Below are 17,203 nucleotides of genomic sequence, written 5' to 3'. Positions count from 1 at the left end.
GGTTTGCTAACGCTCATTACAAATCACGGCTACCTTGTCTTGTGGCTTGGAATGCGGTATGAATGCTAGTCAGCGAAGGATGGTGGCCTAATAGCAACTGCATAAATAGTTGTCGTCATCTTACCAGGACGAAACGCCCACAGAACAACTCGAACTCCTCGAAGACTACTGAAGCGGCCACTCGATCAAGATTGTTTGCTTCTACTCCTTTTCAATGGACGAATTTGAGCAATACCTCGAGAAGGCGACTGCCAAAGGCTCCGACATTGTGCCCGGAGCGGTGATGGCTGTCGTCGATAAGGATGGTACTTTCCCCATACTATCTCCAAATATATGTATCTCACACGCGCTGCAGGCAAATTCATCTACAAGAAGACCGCAGGTTACAATGGCGTCATTGAAGATGCGGAGCCTATGGACTTCGATCGAACCTTCTTCATTGCATCCTGCACAAAGCTCATCACCGCTATTGCTGCCCTGCAGTGCGTTCAACACGGTTTAGTCACGCTAGATGAACCAGTCGATCAGTACCTACCAGAACTGGCTTCCCAACCCATCGTTCAGATAGACGGCTCCGAGATCAAAGTGCATCCAGCCACGAAGTCCATCACCCTGCGTCAACTTATCACGCATTCCAGTGGCACGACGTACGGTAAGTGTTTCTAGATGGACATCAGAAAGCATAGACTAATTTCGCCAACTTGTAGACTGGGCTTCTCCAAGTCTTTATGCGTGGCGAGCCTCACGTGGCGAACTGCCCGCGCTGATAACCGATGGCAACGTGGCTGAGAAGTATGCCTATCCACGGACCTTCGAAGCTGGAGAAGGCTGGGAATACAGCGGTGGTTTCGATTGGACCAGTTTGCTCATCACACGTTTGACCAACATGAGCTTCGAAGAATATGTCGAAACCAACATTGCAAAGCCTCTCGGTATAACTTCATTTACCTGGCATCTCAATCGCAAGCCCGCAGTGGAAGAAAAGCTGATGCGCACGAGCACTCGGCAAGACGACGGCAGTCTCACAGATGGCCCAACACCCTTTTGGTCTGGCGACCCCGTTGGAGAAGGTGGTGGAGCGGGCTTGTACGCCAATGTGTACGACTACACGCACGTGCTTTCCGATCTCCTCAAACCCTCGCCTACCATCCTCTCCAAAACCATGGTCGACGCCATGTTCAGCCCGCAGTTTGCCGAAGACAGTCTCGCGGCCAAGGCACTCGTCGATAACGCTGAGCTTGCTTATACTTGTACGCTGGATGCCAGTATGGAAGGCGTCAAGCCGAACTTCGGACTGGGTAGCCTGTTGTTGATGGAAGATGTGGATCGAGAGAACTACTTCAAGCCAAAGGGTACGTTGTGCTGGTCAGGACTTCCGAATCTACAGTGGAGTGTCAATCGTGAGAGGGGAATCGCGCTATTCTTTGCCACGCAGGTATCACCTTGGGCAGATCGCAAGACGTTCGATCTTGTCGCAAGGTTTGAGACGGCTGTTTGGTGAAACCTGAAAGCGTAGAGACGGCGGCAGTTTATAATTAGCAAGATGATTGGTCTTTTCGCAGTGTGCTTTTGCTATGCATGCATTGATGTCTGCAACGCTCGAGCTTATTTAGTTGAGTCTGTGCGCTACTGCGGGGGTATAGGTAAACGTGGAAGTGACTACCTAGGGAAGTTTCCAGTGGCGTTAGTTCTCAGACTCGCACGTCCGCCCTTCCTCACCACCGATACTACACCACGACCGACCCACCAATATCGCAATGACTACCAAAGCACCAAACATGCCTCTCATCGAGACAGGCTTGCCAAAGGATCCTGCTGCTCCAGGTACCGATGCAGATCAGCCTTCTGTTACGGGCGAAAATCTCCTCAAGATGGTATGTTCCAGAAATGTGAACTGAGTGGTTGCATTGCTAACTATTGGAAGGTTTGCAATGAGACTGGCGATGCCCGCTACTGCTCCTCTACGCGCCAATCGAAGAAAAGAAAGACAGGCCAGATAACTTCACCCCCACTCGACGATACCGACGAGCCGTCGCACGCTGCGCACGACCAAATGAAGGCTTCAGTCACCAGCTATACTGGATCCAATACCTTTGCGTTCATGCGATTGCCCGCCGATATACGTCTTTGCGTCTATGATCAGCTGGTGGCCATGTCAGTAGCTCGATCACTTGTCGGGTCTCACTTCCAAATATATCACGCGAAGCCTTCTGTAGGCATACTGAGAGTCAGTCGACTAGTTCGCGAAGAAGCCTACCCCATCATAGAGCGCGGTCGTTTGAAGAGAAGCCCATCATTAATCGTCAAGGTTCCTGCGAACAGCAGCCGAGCCGGTTTATCACAGTACCTATATCGGATCGCAGATTTGATGGGTGACCTTGCATACCGGTTCCGGAGAGCTAAGAAGGAGGATAATGAGCAGTATAGCACATCTAACGAAATGCATCCATCGACACTACTTAGTCTCCATCAGTGGATCGACGGAGTGTTCGTCAATGACTGGGAAGGCGCTACGGAACATCGCGACAACAAGGCTGCCACGTTCGAGTTCTTCAAGCGGGCGATCCCCACTTTGCGTCAAGGAACGTTCAATATGCACATCATGTTGCACGACAGCAATCTCGTTCTACGCCACCCCGTCGGTGACTGGTTTTCTCTTGCTAGAACATTGAACGCAGTTTCAGCCGAGTGTCCATCTCTTATTGATGAAATGCTTCAGGTCTCGGTACCGGCAGATTGCATTACATATATGCGGAATGTGCTCAACACACCTTGTGTCTATGGAAAACTCCTGTGCCCTGGGATGTGGAAAGTTGATGTGCTCAAAGGCGACACTCAACTACTGGGAAGCTGATGAGCAGTTTCTGGAAGAAGGAGCCTGGAAGGCTTTCTACTGGCAATCGGATCTTTCTGGATTACTTCCCTTTATTGTGGTACCTTTTGGTGGCAATTCGGTAGGGGCGTAGCCCAATATTCCAGTCAGATTTTGACTACTACAAGAGATATTAATGCACAATTCCCTACCAAAGACCTCCGTGTCAGCGCCACGTCTTCCTCTAAACCTTCGGAAGAACCTTCTTCAATACCTCAACCAATCCCTTGATCTCCTCCTCAGTGTTATAATGTACCATACTGACTCTCGTCACACCCTCCGGCTCCAGTTTCAGCAACTCGTCACAAAGCCTCTTTGAGTAGAAATGCCCCCACCTGAACCCGTAGTTACTAATCTTCTCCGCCTCAGCCACGATCGCCTTGCTGCTCATGCCCTTAACCGTGAACGAAATAGTTGGTACTCTTTCCTTGCTGTCGCTCGAAGTAGATCCCAGAATCGTGACATCTGGACGTGAGTTCAGGAAGTCGAGAAGGATAGCTTGAAGCTTTCCCTCATGCTCAGTGATGGCGGGGAAAGCGTCGGTGAGGTAAGCCGTGATGGTCGGAATGGACTGTACGCACTCGTAGTTTGAGCCTGCGAATCCGATCTTGTCTTCGAGGGTCTTCGTGGGGTTGAAGAAGTGGGCCAATGGTTTCATGTGCTGTTGGGCTGAGTTGCTTGCGTAGAGAGCGGCGACATGTGGGCCGTAGACCTGTGTCATTTTGTCAGTACCCGCTGACAAGGAAGTAGAGTAAATGCCGGACGAACCTTGTACCAACTGAATGCGTAGAAATCGACTCCAAAATCCTTCACATCAATCGCACGATGCGGCGCGTAGCTAACTCCATCCACGCAGAACAGCGCGCCAACCGAATGCACCGCCTCTGCAATAGACTTCACATCATGAATCGTCCCCAGAATGTTGCTCACGTGCGTGCATGCTACGAACTTCACTTTTTCGCTCAACAGCGGCTTGAGGTTCTCGGCTGTGAGTTTGAGTCCATCCTCCTTTGGAGACGCCCACCACTTCACAGTCAACCCAAGACGCTCAGCCATGAAAAGCCAGGGCTTCGCATTAGTCTCGTGCTCCATCTTTGAGAGGATGATTTCTGAGCCCGCAGGAAATTGCAAGGATGAGCCGAGGTTCATGAAGAGTTGTGTAGTTGAAGCACCGAGAACTGTTCATCGTCAGCAACAGGATGCCCAGGTGTGAATGAAACTGATGGTCTCGTTACCGATTTCATCGCGGCCAGCATGCATGTACTTTGCGGCTGCTTGGTAGCCCTCCTCGTACTTCGTGCTCGACTGCGTGCCGGTGTGGTATGAAGCGCCAAGCTGAACATTGGTCTTGGAGAGGTATTGCACTATTCTGTATCCATATCAGTCCTTATGTATACCCACGATCTGGAAATCCACCTACGAGTCAATCGCATCACCCAATGCCTGACTGCCGCCGGCGTTGTCAAGGAAGACCTGATCTTGCTGAAGTGCGGGGAAGCGCTCCCGAGCTTTTGAAATGTCGAACGTCATGATGCCAATCTCAAATTACGCTGGAGTGATAGGAGCAACAGATACAGTATTGAAGGTTTTAGGACTTTTGCTAAGATGTTGTATACCTATGATAACCGCCGGCACGCCCTACGCAGATAGTGCGGGGCTTTGCTCAATGCAGCAGGTGCTAACATCAAGCAGTGACGGCATTGCCTGCCCCACGTTACGCCAGTAACCACAACGCGCATTCTCGAGACCACAAAACTATTTTGTGAAATGAGTAAGATAAATTACCGGGAAGGGTGTCAATGCGACAGGGCGCCACACACTTGCAAGGCCATATTACCCCCCAGGTGTTGACAAACTCGATAGCTCCACCACGTTCGGCCCTTCTCCCGGAGCGACCGACTCTCAGTCCGCATCGGAGCGCACCTCGATGATATTTGGATGGGAGAATCCTTTGCCGAACCTCTTCCTATCAAGATAAACGGTACCTTGCGCCTGGAAGAACGCCAACAGAGTAGCCAAAGCCGACGTGTCAAGATCGCAGGGCCCTCCCTCACCGGACTCGAACTCATCGTCAAGCTCAATGCCATTCTCGTAGCCGTGGGACAGAAAAGGTCCACGGAAGTAGTTGCCTGCAGCTGGGCCCAGCCATTTGGTCAAACTCGGAGTGGTGGGCAGGTTCTCGTTCATGTAGTTGTCATGATAGTAGATACCGACCCGGTGCGAGGGTATGCGCTTGAGGGTGGGCCAGGTGTGGGATATGTGATTCAACATGTTGCGACCGAGGAAAGGCTCGCAGGATATTGATCCGAAGTCCTTGACGTTGGCGTATTCGATCCAGACGAAACGTGGCAAAGGCTCATCTCCGGGAAAGAGAAGACCGCGGAAGAAGGCTGCACCAGGTCGTGGCTCAAGACCTGCGAAGGACTTGCAAAGCATCTTGTGCATCTTCCAGTCTTTCTTCTGACAGGCGGTAGAGCAGTAGCGTGCGTTACTACAGGTGGAACAGCGTTGTTCAGCAGTCTGTTTGCAGACGAAGCAGGCATGGGGAGTCGTAGGCGGAGCTGGTGTCATATTGTCTGAGTTGGTGATCTTTGAGAAGGTAAAAAGGAGAGCAGTGGGTAGTATAGTAGAGATAAAGTTGTAATTCGTGAAAGACTGCTCACTTGCCCATGACCTTCTCATTTAATCATTGGCACGGACCCCAGGGCCGACTTTGTCTCTCACCTCGGCTTTCCACATATCCACTTGTTCTGTCCCAAATGAGTCGAAATGTCCCTCCAGGCGTCCAGTATCGGTTACCACACTACCTTTACCTTCCTCCAAGAACTTCCCCGTGACCTGCGCAGCGATCTTCAACAACTCTTCCGAAGGCACACCGTCCGTCTCGATATCCTTTTTGCCCGCGGCCGTAGAGAAGACGAAGCCAACAACAAACGGCAGGTTGCTTTTCTGTGCTTCCCACTGTTTTCCAGATTTGGCAGCAATGATGGGACTGAATCGTTCTTTCATCCTCCCCATCAACTCCCAGCAAAGGTCGTGCATGGTGAAGTAATCGAAGGTGATTTCTGGAGCCTCGGCGTGGAGAGCAGTGGCCAATTTCTGGATAATGTGGGATTGCCTTTGAATGGTAGGTGCGACAGCGGCGAGGGACGAATGATGGCTTGCGCCGTCTTTGATCGCGTCTTCAATGGCTTCGGCTGTGATGAGTCGTTCGTCGCCATTTGTTGCAATACGTGAAGCCATCCAGGCCGATACTGGACCCTTGAACTTCAATAAACGTGCGTTTGCTTTGGTCTCCTTGACCTTCGTGTTCCTCTTCGAAGTTGCCCAGTTCGTTGCTGAAGCACCAATAGCCATGAGATAGTTCTTCCAATGCCCCTCAAAGTCTTTGGGGGACTCTCCAATGAAGTAAGCCGAATTTCCCTGCATGTCCCACAGCGTCTGAAGATCCTTCCACTCTTCCGAAAGAAGCTCAGTCTGGCGCAGGGCATGGTATAATTGCGTTACGCACATGACCGCCCCGGGTGTTGCGGCGTACTTGACAGCTTCTCTGTGGAAGACGGTTCGTGCATAATGGATCCTGCAAGATTGGAGGTTCAAAGTCAGTATACGTCTCACATGTACATCGTACTATGAGGACTTACCAAAGACCACAATGTGTGGGGTTGCGACGCCACATGGTATAGTCCTTGTAGGGAGAAGTAAACGTCGCCCGGATAAGTGCGAGAGGATCGACCTTCATGATCTTTTCAATTGATTTGACCAATTTCCTCATGTCGGAAGAAGCTTTAGGGTAGACCTCAACGTATCTGTGAAGTGTAGTAAACTCGTTGCGCATCTGTGTCCAACCCGCACCAACCTCGGTAGAGTAGACAATGTCGAGATAAATTTGAAAAGCAAAGCACGTCCAGATTGGTGGTTGCTTATTTGTGTTTTCCCTTGCAAAGGACTTCCGCGCAGCATCGAAAGCGATGACAAACTGGTCCTCAACCACCATCGGATGATTGTGTAGCAAGGGAAGATCCTGGAACAGCTCTTGCAATGTGGACTTATCGCGGGCATACTTTTCCCTGTTCGTTCTAGGTGGTGGACCTTCATTTTCGTCGAATCGACCCCATTTGCCATTGTAGTCCATAATGTGCCCGTTCATGTTGTTGTTGAGGTAGACCAGAAGACCATAACGGGCGTTGACAAACAGGGCATCCGCGATGTCGTAGGCTTTGAAGTTGTAGTCGTCCGACCAGCAGAACCAGCCTTTCGCTTGGGGATCAGCGCCAGCTTCTTTGGCGATAGCCAAGAAGTACACCTCGTGGAATGGCACGCTTTCAACCAGATGCTTGATCACTGGGTAGACTTCATCTTCCATGCTGTGCGCAAGCTGGATTGCTGTGTTGGTCGCTACCGACACAGTTGCCAGGTCGAGTTCTCTCGCATGATGTCGACCCCACAGGTCTGCAATCTCAGCACGAAGGCGAGAGAGGTCATCCATCAACATGGTCATTGCCATAAAGGCTTCAATGACGGAGTCGTTCCACGATTCAGCAGTGTAGTCCAGTTCCACAGGCTTCGGCGGAGGTGCGACATCTGGTGCAGCGAGAAACTCCGCCGATGGCTCATACACATCCAAGACTTCGAAGATATTGCGAACTCTAGTCTGTCTGACTCGGTCTTTGTCACTCCTTGGCGTGGCATTCTTGATGCTGTTGAGATCGAGTGCATTGGTCCGTATCAAAGGCTTGAGTGCGTCGCGCACGCTTTCCAAGACAGTGACAAAAAAGCTGTGACGGTCATCAGACGGCTTGTCGACGGCTTCGCCGGCAGCTGCCAGCTTTTTCGAGAAAGCACTTCGAACAGAGATCACTCTATCGAGTGCAACGTTGAAGTAGTCCGGAACCTCTACGTTGCTGCCTTTGACACCGGCGATGTGAGCAGACAAAGGTATGAAATCCTTGATAGCAAGGGTGTATTTCGGACTAGACGTCTGCTTGTCTGATCCACTCTGCGCAGTATTTCCGGCTTTTCTGGCTTTGCCTTTGAGTCTTTGCGTTTTCTGTTCCGTGGGAGCAGGTGGTTCGAGGGGCTTGTTGTAGCCAAATGACTTGGCTGTAGTCGCGACTACAGAAGGGCGAGATTAGCGCGTGCATCGCTCGTAACTTTAACCGCAACTTACGCCATGATGCCACGACATCCGTATCGTGTTTGTATTGCTGGTAAGTGCTTCGTAGGTTGTTGGCCGCCATTGTAGATATGCTACTGCAACCGCGTCTACTCCAGCCGAACTGACCTCAGTACGTAGGTACTTGGGTATGCAGACTATCCTTTTCTAGTGAATAGAACTTCGGAGGAGATATTTCGAGTGTGTTGTCTTCGCTACCATAGACCGTCAATGGGTGAGACGGCGTTCTGGCGGTGCGCGAAGATATTGCTGGGTCCTTCCCCGCCACGCGTCGCGTCGCGATCGCGACGAATCGCTTTCTGAGGCACGCATCGAAAAAAGCAAGTCCCACCCTCTGACATCTTGCGTTGCAGAGTTTTCTAAGCGCAACCGGTTTTCTGCCCCGTCTATTGCTAATTGATGCAGACTGAAGTGTTGTTTGGGTGTACTCCCAGTGGTAATTTGGTGTTGCGCGCCTGAATGATGGCCGAGCCGTGGAAAACCGCCATGCTAAATCGGGACAAGCTTGAATGACATGCTGTGCGGCACAGCGAGCACCTGCAGCAGTGCAATGCAGCCCATCTCAATCACCCTATACTCCATCAAATTGGTGCATCTAGAGAACGGCTGAGAACAATGGAGGGGCTACCACCGCTTCAATCATCCAGAAGTGAGCGTGCCAAACATCCGCGTTACATACGTCATCATCTAACGCTTCCCAGGCGACAGCACCAGCTCGCTGAGTACTCTGCCCAACGAAATACTACTCCAGGTCTTTTCGGATGTCGATTTGCATCGTTCCATTCGTGTATTGGGCTATATTCCAGATGATCCCCCTCCAAGCTCTCCAGACGAGTATCTCATTTCCGATTTTCGCGCTAATTCTCGCTCGCTACTCAACATTGCGTTGACGTGTAAGAGGTTCACGGTTCTGGCTCGCGAAGTACTGCTCTCTTCGCTCGTGCTCGAGGTCGGCTTCCCAGGAACATTGAATGAGCTTTCCAATTCGGACATCTACGGCCTGATCTGGAGATTGCAAGCACGACCGGAGTGGAAACGATATGTAAAGCAGCTGAGATTATGCTTACCGTCGGAAGATCGTGGTATCATGAATCTCAGTAGGTCAGGTCCAGTAGAGCCTCACGTGAACTATCTCGTCTACGAGAAGGCGTGTGAGATTGTCGCTTCCCTCGACCTACCTGTTTGGTGGAAGACAGGGAAGATTGCAGAACTGAAAGGCAAATTTGCACATGCTTCAGCTTCCGTGTTCTTAGCTCTACTACCAAATATTTCGACCTTGTGCATATTCGATCCAGATTCAAATCTTACGCTTGCTGAGGCGCACTTCCAAGACACGCGCCGTTGGCAGAAGTTTGCTTCCAGGCTACCGACCGCACATGTGCTATCCTATTTGAAGTACGAGAGCCCCTTGCCGCCGCTATTGGGGGGCGGCTTGGAGCACTACCCCAATCTGCACACCCTCGACCTAAGCATCAGACTCCAAGGCCAAATACACTCGCAAATTCGCATGGCATCCGAGCACTACCTCAGCAGCCATCGTGCACAGCCAACGATCCGACATCTCCGTCTAGACTTCGAGGTCAGAACCGTCGGCGTATGGAATACCACTTCTCGAGCGTGTATGACGAACGTTCTCCGCGCCTTTCCCAATATTCAATCACTCGAATACTACGCGGAACCGTCGGACAGTAAGAACCCGTATCGGAGTGTCCGCGCGTTTCCTGCCTATCAGGCAAACATCCAATACTATCCAACCGGGCCGTCTGCTTTCGAGGACGATGTCTACGTGGATGAGCAGTACTGGGATCGAACGATATACGATGCCCGGAGCGAAGTTACCGACTACCAGAATCTTGTCGACGGCATGGTACATTTGCGACCAAACCTCGAAACCCTACAACTACCAGGTGGCTTCTGGACACTACCGGGTGCGATGCGCAAACCACTACCGCGATTCGACCAATTTGCGCAACTCAAGAAACTGGTCATTCCTCAAGCAGCGCTCATATCGATCAAGCTCGACAACATGCGTTTTGACGCCGTCTTTGAAGGCGACTTCGAACTTTCACCGACGCAAGCTCTTCCGACGTCTTTACAGCACCTCAAGATCTTCGACGTTGACTTGGCATTCTTGGAAAGCAGGTGGCTGCAGGATCTCTTTGGCGCGCAGAAGGCCGAGAACCATTGGCCGAGATTGCAGTGTGTAGAGATCTTGATGGGGCCTACAGTCACAGGGTTGTGTCTTGAGGAGTTAAAGGCTAGGCAGAGCGATGCAGAGTTCTGGAAGTCGGTGGATGAAGCGAACTTTGAGGTGGTAGTGGGAAGGGATGAGGAGGGACCGGATGCGTGAGGTGGCTCACGACTGTCATGTACGAGTCGGGAATATGTTTACAGCGGCCTTTGGTCGACGCAACGAGATCATATGTATGCCACGCTGCTTCGAACGAAGGGCAAGGAAGTCGAAGTCGTGGTATGTGGGCTTTAGAAGGAATTGAGATGCACCTGTGAAACTCTCATCATTCGATGTAGGTAACTGAGGAGATCTCGCGCGTGGGATTTAACGAGGAGAGGTTAAGTGGTAAAGTTTAGTGATTCGTATAAACAATATGCAAGTTTATGTATGCACAAAGAAGTCGTGGTATATACAAGACTCCGCCCGACCAAGCGAAGTCCGATCATCCCATCATAAACGCCGCGCTATCATCGTTCAATCCTCATAGGTATCATCTAATCCAAAAGTAATCCCACCCAATAGTATCAAAGCACACTCATTTAGACCTTGGTCTCAAACATGCGGGCCTCAACGTCCTTGCCAGCAAGCACAGAGTCGTTGTCAATAGCACCATCAGTGGTACCAACATGGCTCTCGCTGTAAGCATCGAGCTCGGCACCCTTGACCATGTTGAGGTAGATAGGGTAAGACCAGGCAATCGCGAAGAATATGAGCGGGATGCACATAGCCTTCCGTGTTCCGATGCGGTCAGCAACGTTGCCGAGGATGACGGGGCCAACGGCACCACCGCAGACGGAGGAGACGAGGAAAGAAGCACCGCGCTTGGTGTGGCGTCCGAGACCGCGGAGTGTAAGTGCGAAGATGATGGGGAAGATGCAGGACTCGAAGAAGAGGACGATCATCAGCATGCTGAGACCTCCCCAGTTGGGTCGGGTGGCGCTGCCAGTGTTGGTGCCGATTGCGGCGCTGATGAAGATCATGATCAGGGTCTGGAAAGCGAGGAGGACGTAACGGGGCTTGCCGCCGTAGTACATGAGTCCAGCTGCTGCGAAACGTCCGACGGCGAAAAGTGCTTGGGCGATGGCGTAGAAGTTGGCTCCCTCGTGGTGGCCTTCAGTGACGGAAAGGTCAGGGCGTGCCTCAGCCTATTGATCCAAAGTCAGTAAACGTTTCATATCGTCTGTATACGAATTAAACTTACAAAATAGTTAATAAAATAAGCAGCAACGCCTACTTGACCGGCAACGTAAGAGAACTGAGCAGCGGTACCCCAGAAAAGAGTGTACTGCTTGCGGAGTGGCTTGTCGACGTAGCCGGTAGCAGCGGTGGTCATCTCAGCTTGGTCGGCCATGTCGGAGTCGGTAATCTCAGGAATGGGAGCGAAGTAGAAGACAACAGCGAGGATACCGACGAAGCCAGCAATACCAAGGTATACCCATTGAACAGCCTCGAGAGACTTGCCGTCAGTGCCAACGTTCTTGAAGATGACCTGAGCAGCGAGGACGGGAGCAACGACAGAGCCAACAGCCTGAACGGACTGAGACAGCTCAAGACGGAACTCGGAGTACTTGGGAGGACCGCAGACAGCAATGTAAGGGTTGGCGGAAGTCTCGAGAGTCGACAGACCAGAACCAGCAAGGAACATGGCACCGCAGAAGCCACCGAAGCTTCGCTTGACAGCCGCAGGCCAGAACATGAGAGCACCGACACAGTAGATGGAGAGACCGAGAATGAAGGTGTATCGGTAACCGAACTTGCGGAGGAACCATCCAGAGTATGTCAAAGGACCGATGAAGTAAGCACCGAAGTAAGCAGCCTGGAGACCAGACGACTCTCCACGGGTGATGTCAAGAGCGACCTGGAAGCGAGAGTTGAGGACATCGAGAAGACCGTAGGCGAATCCCCACATGAAGAAGAGGATAGTGACCAAGGTGACGGGAACGATGGATTGGCGGACCGTGAGAGCGGAAGCTCCAGTGACGACACGGTTGTCGACAGACTTGCGGCGAACCTGTTCGTCGACGACTTCAGCGACTGAAGGGCGGCGAGCTTGCTGCTCGTGGACTTGGTCCAGAGTAGGCTCTTGCGAGCCGTTGTTTCCAAAGAAACCCATGGTGATAGTAGGGTAAAGATGAAGATTGGGAACGAAAGTAGATATAGCCCAAGGATCAACAGATGATATGTCTGTAGAGGCGAATCCCAGATAGTGAGAGACGAAGAGCGAGAAGCTGATGCTGTTTCAGTGAAGGGATACAGCGCACACTATATATCCGCTCTCCGCGTCCCCAGATACCCATCTCCATGGTATAGGTCGCGACATGGGGCTGGTGCCATCCAGACTGCAATAGCAGTCGGTAGCCCATTCGGTAGTCCCATGCTGGCGTTGGTTGAGCGCGGCGTATAAGCCGGGGTGTTGGGGTAGAATCTACTGCTAACGCATCGCCCCGTACGCTACACCCCAGTATCCGCAAATTTTCATCGGAGCGCTGCCGTGATGGGCTGGCTCTTCCTCGGCGACTCAGTAGCCTGCATATTTCCCCCGAGAGTATAGCCGGCAAACATCGGATGGTGCGTGTTTGTGTCCAATCACCACGTGCATAAGCATGCACTAACTGCAGCGCATAGACGTTCTTCTCCGAGCGGTCCCACTTAGTCGTTGAGCCTCATGAGACAAATGCCTCGCAGATGGGGCTCGATAGCATCTCCGCGTTGCCAACCCCATGGAGAGACTGTAGCGCAGAAAAAAACTGGAATGCACACAACAGTGGAGTCCCCAACCCGCAAAATGCCCAATTAGCAGCCGCTCCAGCGCCTTCTAGAGGGGCGCATCATCTGCACCCCGCTGTTGATCTCAGCGATCTCGCCTGGTGCTATGTCGTCAGGGTCCTTCGGTGCAGAACCTCTAGAAGGCGTTTTTACAAGCAACGGCAAGCGAGGCTTGTAGGGCCAGCGAGTGAACGACAAGCGATCCAGGAAAGACTCTGGGCGCCACCAAGCCTTCTTTGGGGAATTCATGATCTTGTTTAGCGTTGGTGCGCACCGTCTCTTGGACGCGCAGCCAGTAGCCTCTGGGCTCCCTTGGCATGTTTTAGGCACAATGACATGAGGCCTTGTTGAGGCTCCGACTGCTGGGCCAGGGTGGTCTCGCATGGCCTGAAGCTTGGGGTCTGTGACCTGTTTGCCGCGAGGCTGCATGCTGGGCTGTCCTATGGCTGCGCTGCGATATCGCGATATTCGACTGAAGCATTTGGAAAACCGCTCAACATATGCGGTATTCGTTTAGTACATACCAGCTATGCCTAATAGCTCGGTGGCTTTGCATATGAAAAGATCTTCACATCGAGCTGAGAGTATCGGCAGTGGCTTGCTATATGCTCAATCAGTGCGGATGGAGGTCTTGACCTCTTCGTCAAAAGGTGTAGATCTTGCACTTGCGATATGGATCCGCTATACGCGACAGCCATGACATTCGTCACATGTAGTCAAAAGACATGACGCTCACAACTCAAAGGCCCGTCTGATTCACAGCTGGGCAACCATCAGCCTCCATCTCCCCATCTTTTGCTAGCAACTCTGCCGCATCTCTACCAGGTTCACCATCTTTGCCTTCCGCGGGCACTGTACCCAACCTGCAAGGGTGCCTGCACCACTGGGGTGGAAGCTGGGGTCGACATCTCAACGAGAGCTTCTAGTGTGCTTCTAGCGTGCTTCTCCGCATGCTCTTTCTTCTGCACCACGCGCATGTAAGCTCCAAAATGACGTGTCGCATGTCAGCGCCACTCCGCAAGTACCGTGTAATTGGTCACGCGAGGTGCTGGCGGGAGGTTTGTCGGGAGATCAAAGGCTAGGCGTCGGAGTTGTCTCACGTGAACACTTCTGGGCGCCACGGCGGCCTGGATCACGAAAGTGTCGGTTTTGGCCGTTCTGCTAACGGAGATGGGGTGTAGTGACGGGAACCATGCACTGTGGTGCGCTGGTAGAGGAATATGTCGCCGCACGTAGCCGACTAGTGGGTGCCGCTTTCTGCTCGTCTGGCGGTTGTTGTGATATCGTCAATGCGTCTGGGGTGCCCATGGAGCATGGGCGGAGCGTAGGCGATGCCGAAATCACTCGAATCGTGCGCGCAAAGTGCCGGACACCCGTTTGTTGAAAGCGAAAGCGGAGGTGGAAACAAGCGATTGCCTGTGTTTTGCCCCTCCAAGGACTAGTCTTTCACGCAGTCTTGTGCATAGTGGGATGATGAGTCTGTGCAAGGGTGAAGAGGTCGGAGTATTGCCAGCGAAAGCGCCTATTACCTTTACGCGCCCACTCCGTTATCTACTCCATGCGTCTGAACTTTGAAAGGTGGAGCGTTGCCGAAATGGAGATGGACAGAAGAAGCGCAGCAGGATAGATCAGGCCTCGATGTCTTCACGAAACCTATTTTCCGCCCTTCACAATGTACTCATCTCCCAACGTAAATCCCCCAAGTACGTCTTTTAACCCCTCATCATAGTCAGGCTGCACGTCTCTTCCCTCCTCGTCCAAGTTACCTAGATAGTTCGTAATGTCCCTCCCATCAAACTCTCTTACCTCAAACCCATTTCCCAGAAATGCCCACATGTTTCCTTGTCTGTACTCAATCTCAAAGTCTTCATACCGCGGCGTTTCCATAATCTTGAGAAAGTGAAGGCGCGAGCCGGGCCACATGGTGGCTTGACCATCCGTCTTTCCTTGCTTGAACCAAGAGCGGCAGGGTGACGTCCACGCGGTGCGTTGTAGAAAGAGATCGGCGTGTTGGCGGAATTGCACACAAGGAGCAAGTTTGGGAGTAAGAGACTTGATGTTCTCGACTTGGCATTTTGTAATGGCGGAGAAGATGTAGCGGGTCCATACCTCGATCAGCGGCATGAAAGAACCGTGACCTAGAGGACCATATGGACCACAGAAGGAAAACGTGTTCGGGAAGTTGGGAATACCAACGCTGAGATAGGATGTTACGCCTTCATCTGAACTCCATACGTCGCGCAGATCACGCCCATGAGCTTTGAAGGGGAAACGCGGCAGCCAGGAGGTGTCGAAGCCGGTCGCGCATATGATTACGTCGACTTCGTGGTGGTTGCCTTCTTTGTCCGTGAAACCTGTGGTGGTTATGGAGCCAATGGGGTCGGTAAAGACAGTGGCGTTGGGCGCAACGAGAGCTTCGAGATATCCTGGTGCTGGCGTTGGACGGCGGCATCCGGGATTGAAGTTTTTGGGTATCATCTTCTCGATGAGACGAGAGTCATGATTGAGCTTGTTGCGCATTTCGGTGTCTGCGTATTCACGTGCGAGACGAGCTTCCTCACTGCCTTTGATGATGAATTTGAAGCGCTGGTTGAGTTCGTTCTCAATCTGTTTGCGATACTCCAGGTACTTCTTGGGATTTTCTTCGAGGTATTTGAGCTGTTCTTCACTATCTGCAACATGTCAGCTATTCTGATGATCGTGTAAGAAGTAGCTCGTACACCGGAAGTTTGCACCGTTCTTTCCAGCCCAGGTCTGGGCAAAGCCTGCCGTGATCCATATCGGAGATCGTATCCAGTGATACAGATGCGCGACCTTTTGTTGTATTGACGCGACAATTTGCACACCCGAGCTACCAGCACCGATGACAGCTACACGTTTATTGGAAAGATCGTAGCCTTCTTCATAATTCGCAGAATGCATCAGCTTGCCCTTGAAGTCTTGCAGACCTGGGATCTCTGGCCACTTCCACTTGTTCAAGACACCTCCGGCGTTGACAAAGAACTCGGCACTGTCTTCAAACACGACGTCCTTCTCCAGATCACGAACGCGGAACCGCCATAGACCGGCCGCATCGTCCCACTCCACATGCTCTAAGCGGTGTCGCAGCCTGATATACTTGGCGATGAAGTCATTTTCGCGTTCGATGGACTTCAAATACTCCCAAATCTCCGGCGAATACGAGTAGTAATGCGACCACAGTTTGATTTTCCAAGAGAACTGATAGTTGACCGAAGGGATGTCGCAGGCGCAGCCAGGGTATCGGTTTTCCAACCAAGTGCCGCCAACATCGTGGTTCTTCTCGTAGCATACTATTTCCAGGTTCTCCATCTCTTCCTCGGCCTTTTTGAGAAAGTTCAAAGTCGATGCGCCTGCGCCCATGAGGACAACTTTGACCTTTCTTTTTGTCCCCATGGGCTGCTCGTTGATTCGGTAGCCATGTTGGTCAGTTTCTGGTGGCAGTTGATCCCGGACCTTGACGTTGTCGTCAGCCGCAGTGCCAGCAGCAGCGTATAGGGAACTCGGCGGATCTGACTGTATGCCCATTATGAGATTATTGGCTCGAAAATGTATGAAAAGTGAGCTTGTTCGTAGTACACCGAGGAGCATTCCGGGTCAAACAATAACTGCGCCATGTCATATAGTTGCGCCATAGCCAGACCTCGGAAATAGCAATGTACGGGCGGAGATGGTGACAGCATCGCCAGCAGCACTGCGGGGTAAGACTGAGTTCACAATATCTAGGTACCTTACACAAGCTTCGCATGTGTTTTGACCCGTGAAAGCGTTTTCGAGCCTGCGGTCAGAATTGCTGGTGCATGACAATCTCTAGCAGGCGCGCTCTGGTGACACGGCCATGGGGCTCTTGGGAGATGGCTGCACGCCCAAAGAAGCAGCGCCACCGCTGTGCGCATGCGACATTGTAGTTGGCTGCAAGCATACAATGACTGATCTTAGTCGTGTTTTCCTCCGAGTTGGCGAACACGGGGGCCATAAAGGCTGCAGTGTGCGGAACAATGGTACGAGATGGGGATCAGGCACACGGTAGGGCTCCGCTCCCGGTTGTTCTTGGCTCCGCGATAGTTGGACGGTAATGACAGCAACGCCGCAAACAAGCCATAGCCGTCTTCCCACCACCCTAATACCTGCATCGCCA

The 17,203-nt window shown here is 52.0% G+C and overlaps 5 protein-coding genes across 5 annotated transcripts; 1 reads left to right on the top strand and 4 right to left on the bottom strand.

The window, feature by feature from the left end:
• Positions 1 to 214: 214 nt before the first annotated feature.
• J4E79_003591 (uncharacterized protein) lies at positions 215 to 1,501 on the top strand (the record flags this gene model as incomplete). Its single annotated transcript, XM_049352484.1, has 3 exons — positions 215 to 305; positions 356 to 652; positions 708 to 1,501. 3 exons carry the CDS (start codon positions 215 to 217, stop codon positions 1,499 to 1,501), a joined length of 1,182 nt encoding a protein of 393 aa, XP_049212863.1.
• Positions 1,502 to 3,056: 1,555 nt separating this feature from the next.
• Positions 3,057 to 4,402, bottom strand: J4E79_003590 (uncharacterized protein; the record flags this gene model as incomplete). Its single annotated transcript, XM_049352483.1, has 4 exons — positions 3,057 to 3,584; positions 3,641 to 4,050; positions 4,108 to 4,241; positions 4,293 to 4,402. 4 exons carry the CDS (start codon positions 4,400 to 4,402, stop codon positions 3,057 to 3,059), a joined length of 1,182 nt encoding a protein of 393 aa, XP_049212862.1.
• A 372-nt stretch (positions 4,403 to 4,774) lies between these two features.
• J4E79_003589 (uncharacterized protein) lies at positions 4,775 to 8,112 on the bottom strand (the record flags this gene model as incomplete). The annotated part of the gene is made up of 4 exons (XM_049352482.1): positions 4,775 to 5,461; positions 5,573 to 6,452; positions 6,517 to 7,987; positions 8,043 to 8,112. The coding sequence occupies 4 exons, from the start codon at positions 8,110 to 8,112 to the stop codon at positions 4,775 to 4,777; spliced, it is 3,108 nt and encodes a 1,035-aa protein (XP_049212861.1).
• A 2,708-nt stretch (positions 8,113 to 10,820) lies between these two features.
• On the bottom strand, positions 10,821 to 12,394 carry J4E79_003588 (uncharacterized protein; the record flags this gene model as incomplete). Its single annotated transcript, XM_049352481.1, has 2 exons — positions 10,821 to 11,426; positions 11,516 to 12,394. The coding sequence occupies 2 exons, from the start codon at positions 12,392 to 12,394 to the stop codon at positions 10,821 to 10,823; spliced, it is 1,485 nt and encodes a 494-aa protein (XP_049212860.1).
• Positions 12,395 to 14,700: 2,306 nt separating this feature from the next.
• J4E79_003587 (uncharacterized protein) lies at positions 14,701 to 16,593 on the bottom strand (the record flags this gene model as incomplete). The annotated part of the gene is made up of 2 exons (XM_049352480.1): positions 14,701 to 15,719; positions 15,768 to 16,593. 2 exons carry the CDS (start codon positions 16,591 to 16,593, stop codon positions 14,701 to 14,703), a joined length of 1,845 nt encoding a protein of 614 aa, XP_049212859.1.
• Positions 16,594 to 17,203: the final 610 nt, after the last annotated feature.

The sequence above is a fragment of the Alternaria viburni genome, assembly GCF_023758015.1.
Source record: "Alternaria viburni strain BMP 2772 chromosome Unknown scaffold_6, whole genome shotgun sequence".
Taxonomy (NCBI): Eukaryota; Fungi; Ascomycota; class Dothideomycetes; order Pleosporales; family Pleosporaceae; genus Alternaria; species Alternaria viburni.
The sequence above is the reverse complement of the archived record's forward strand: the minus strand, read 5'-3'. Positions and strand labels throughout refer to the sequence as shown.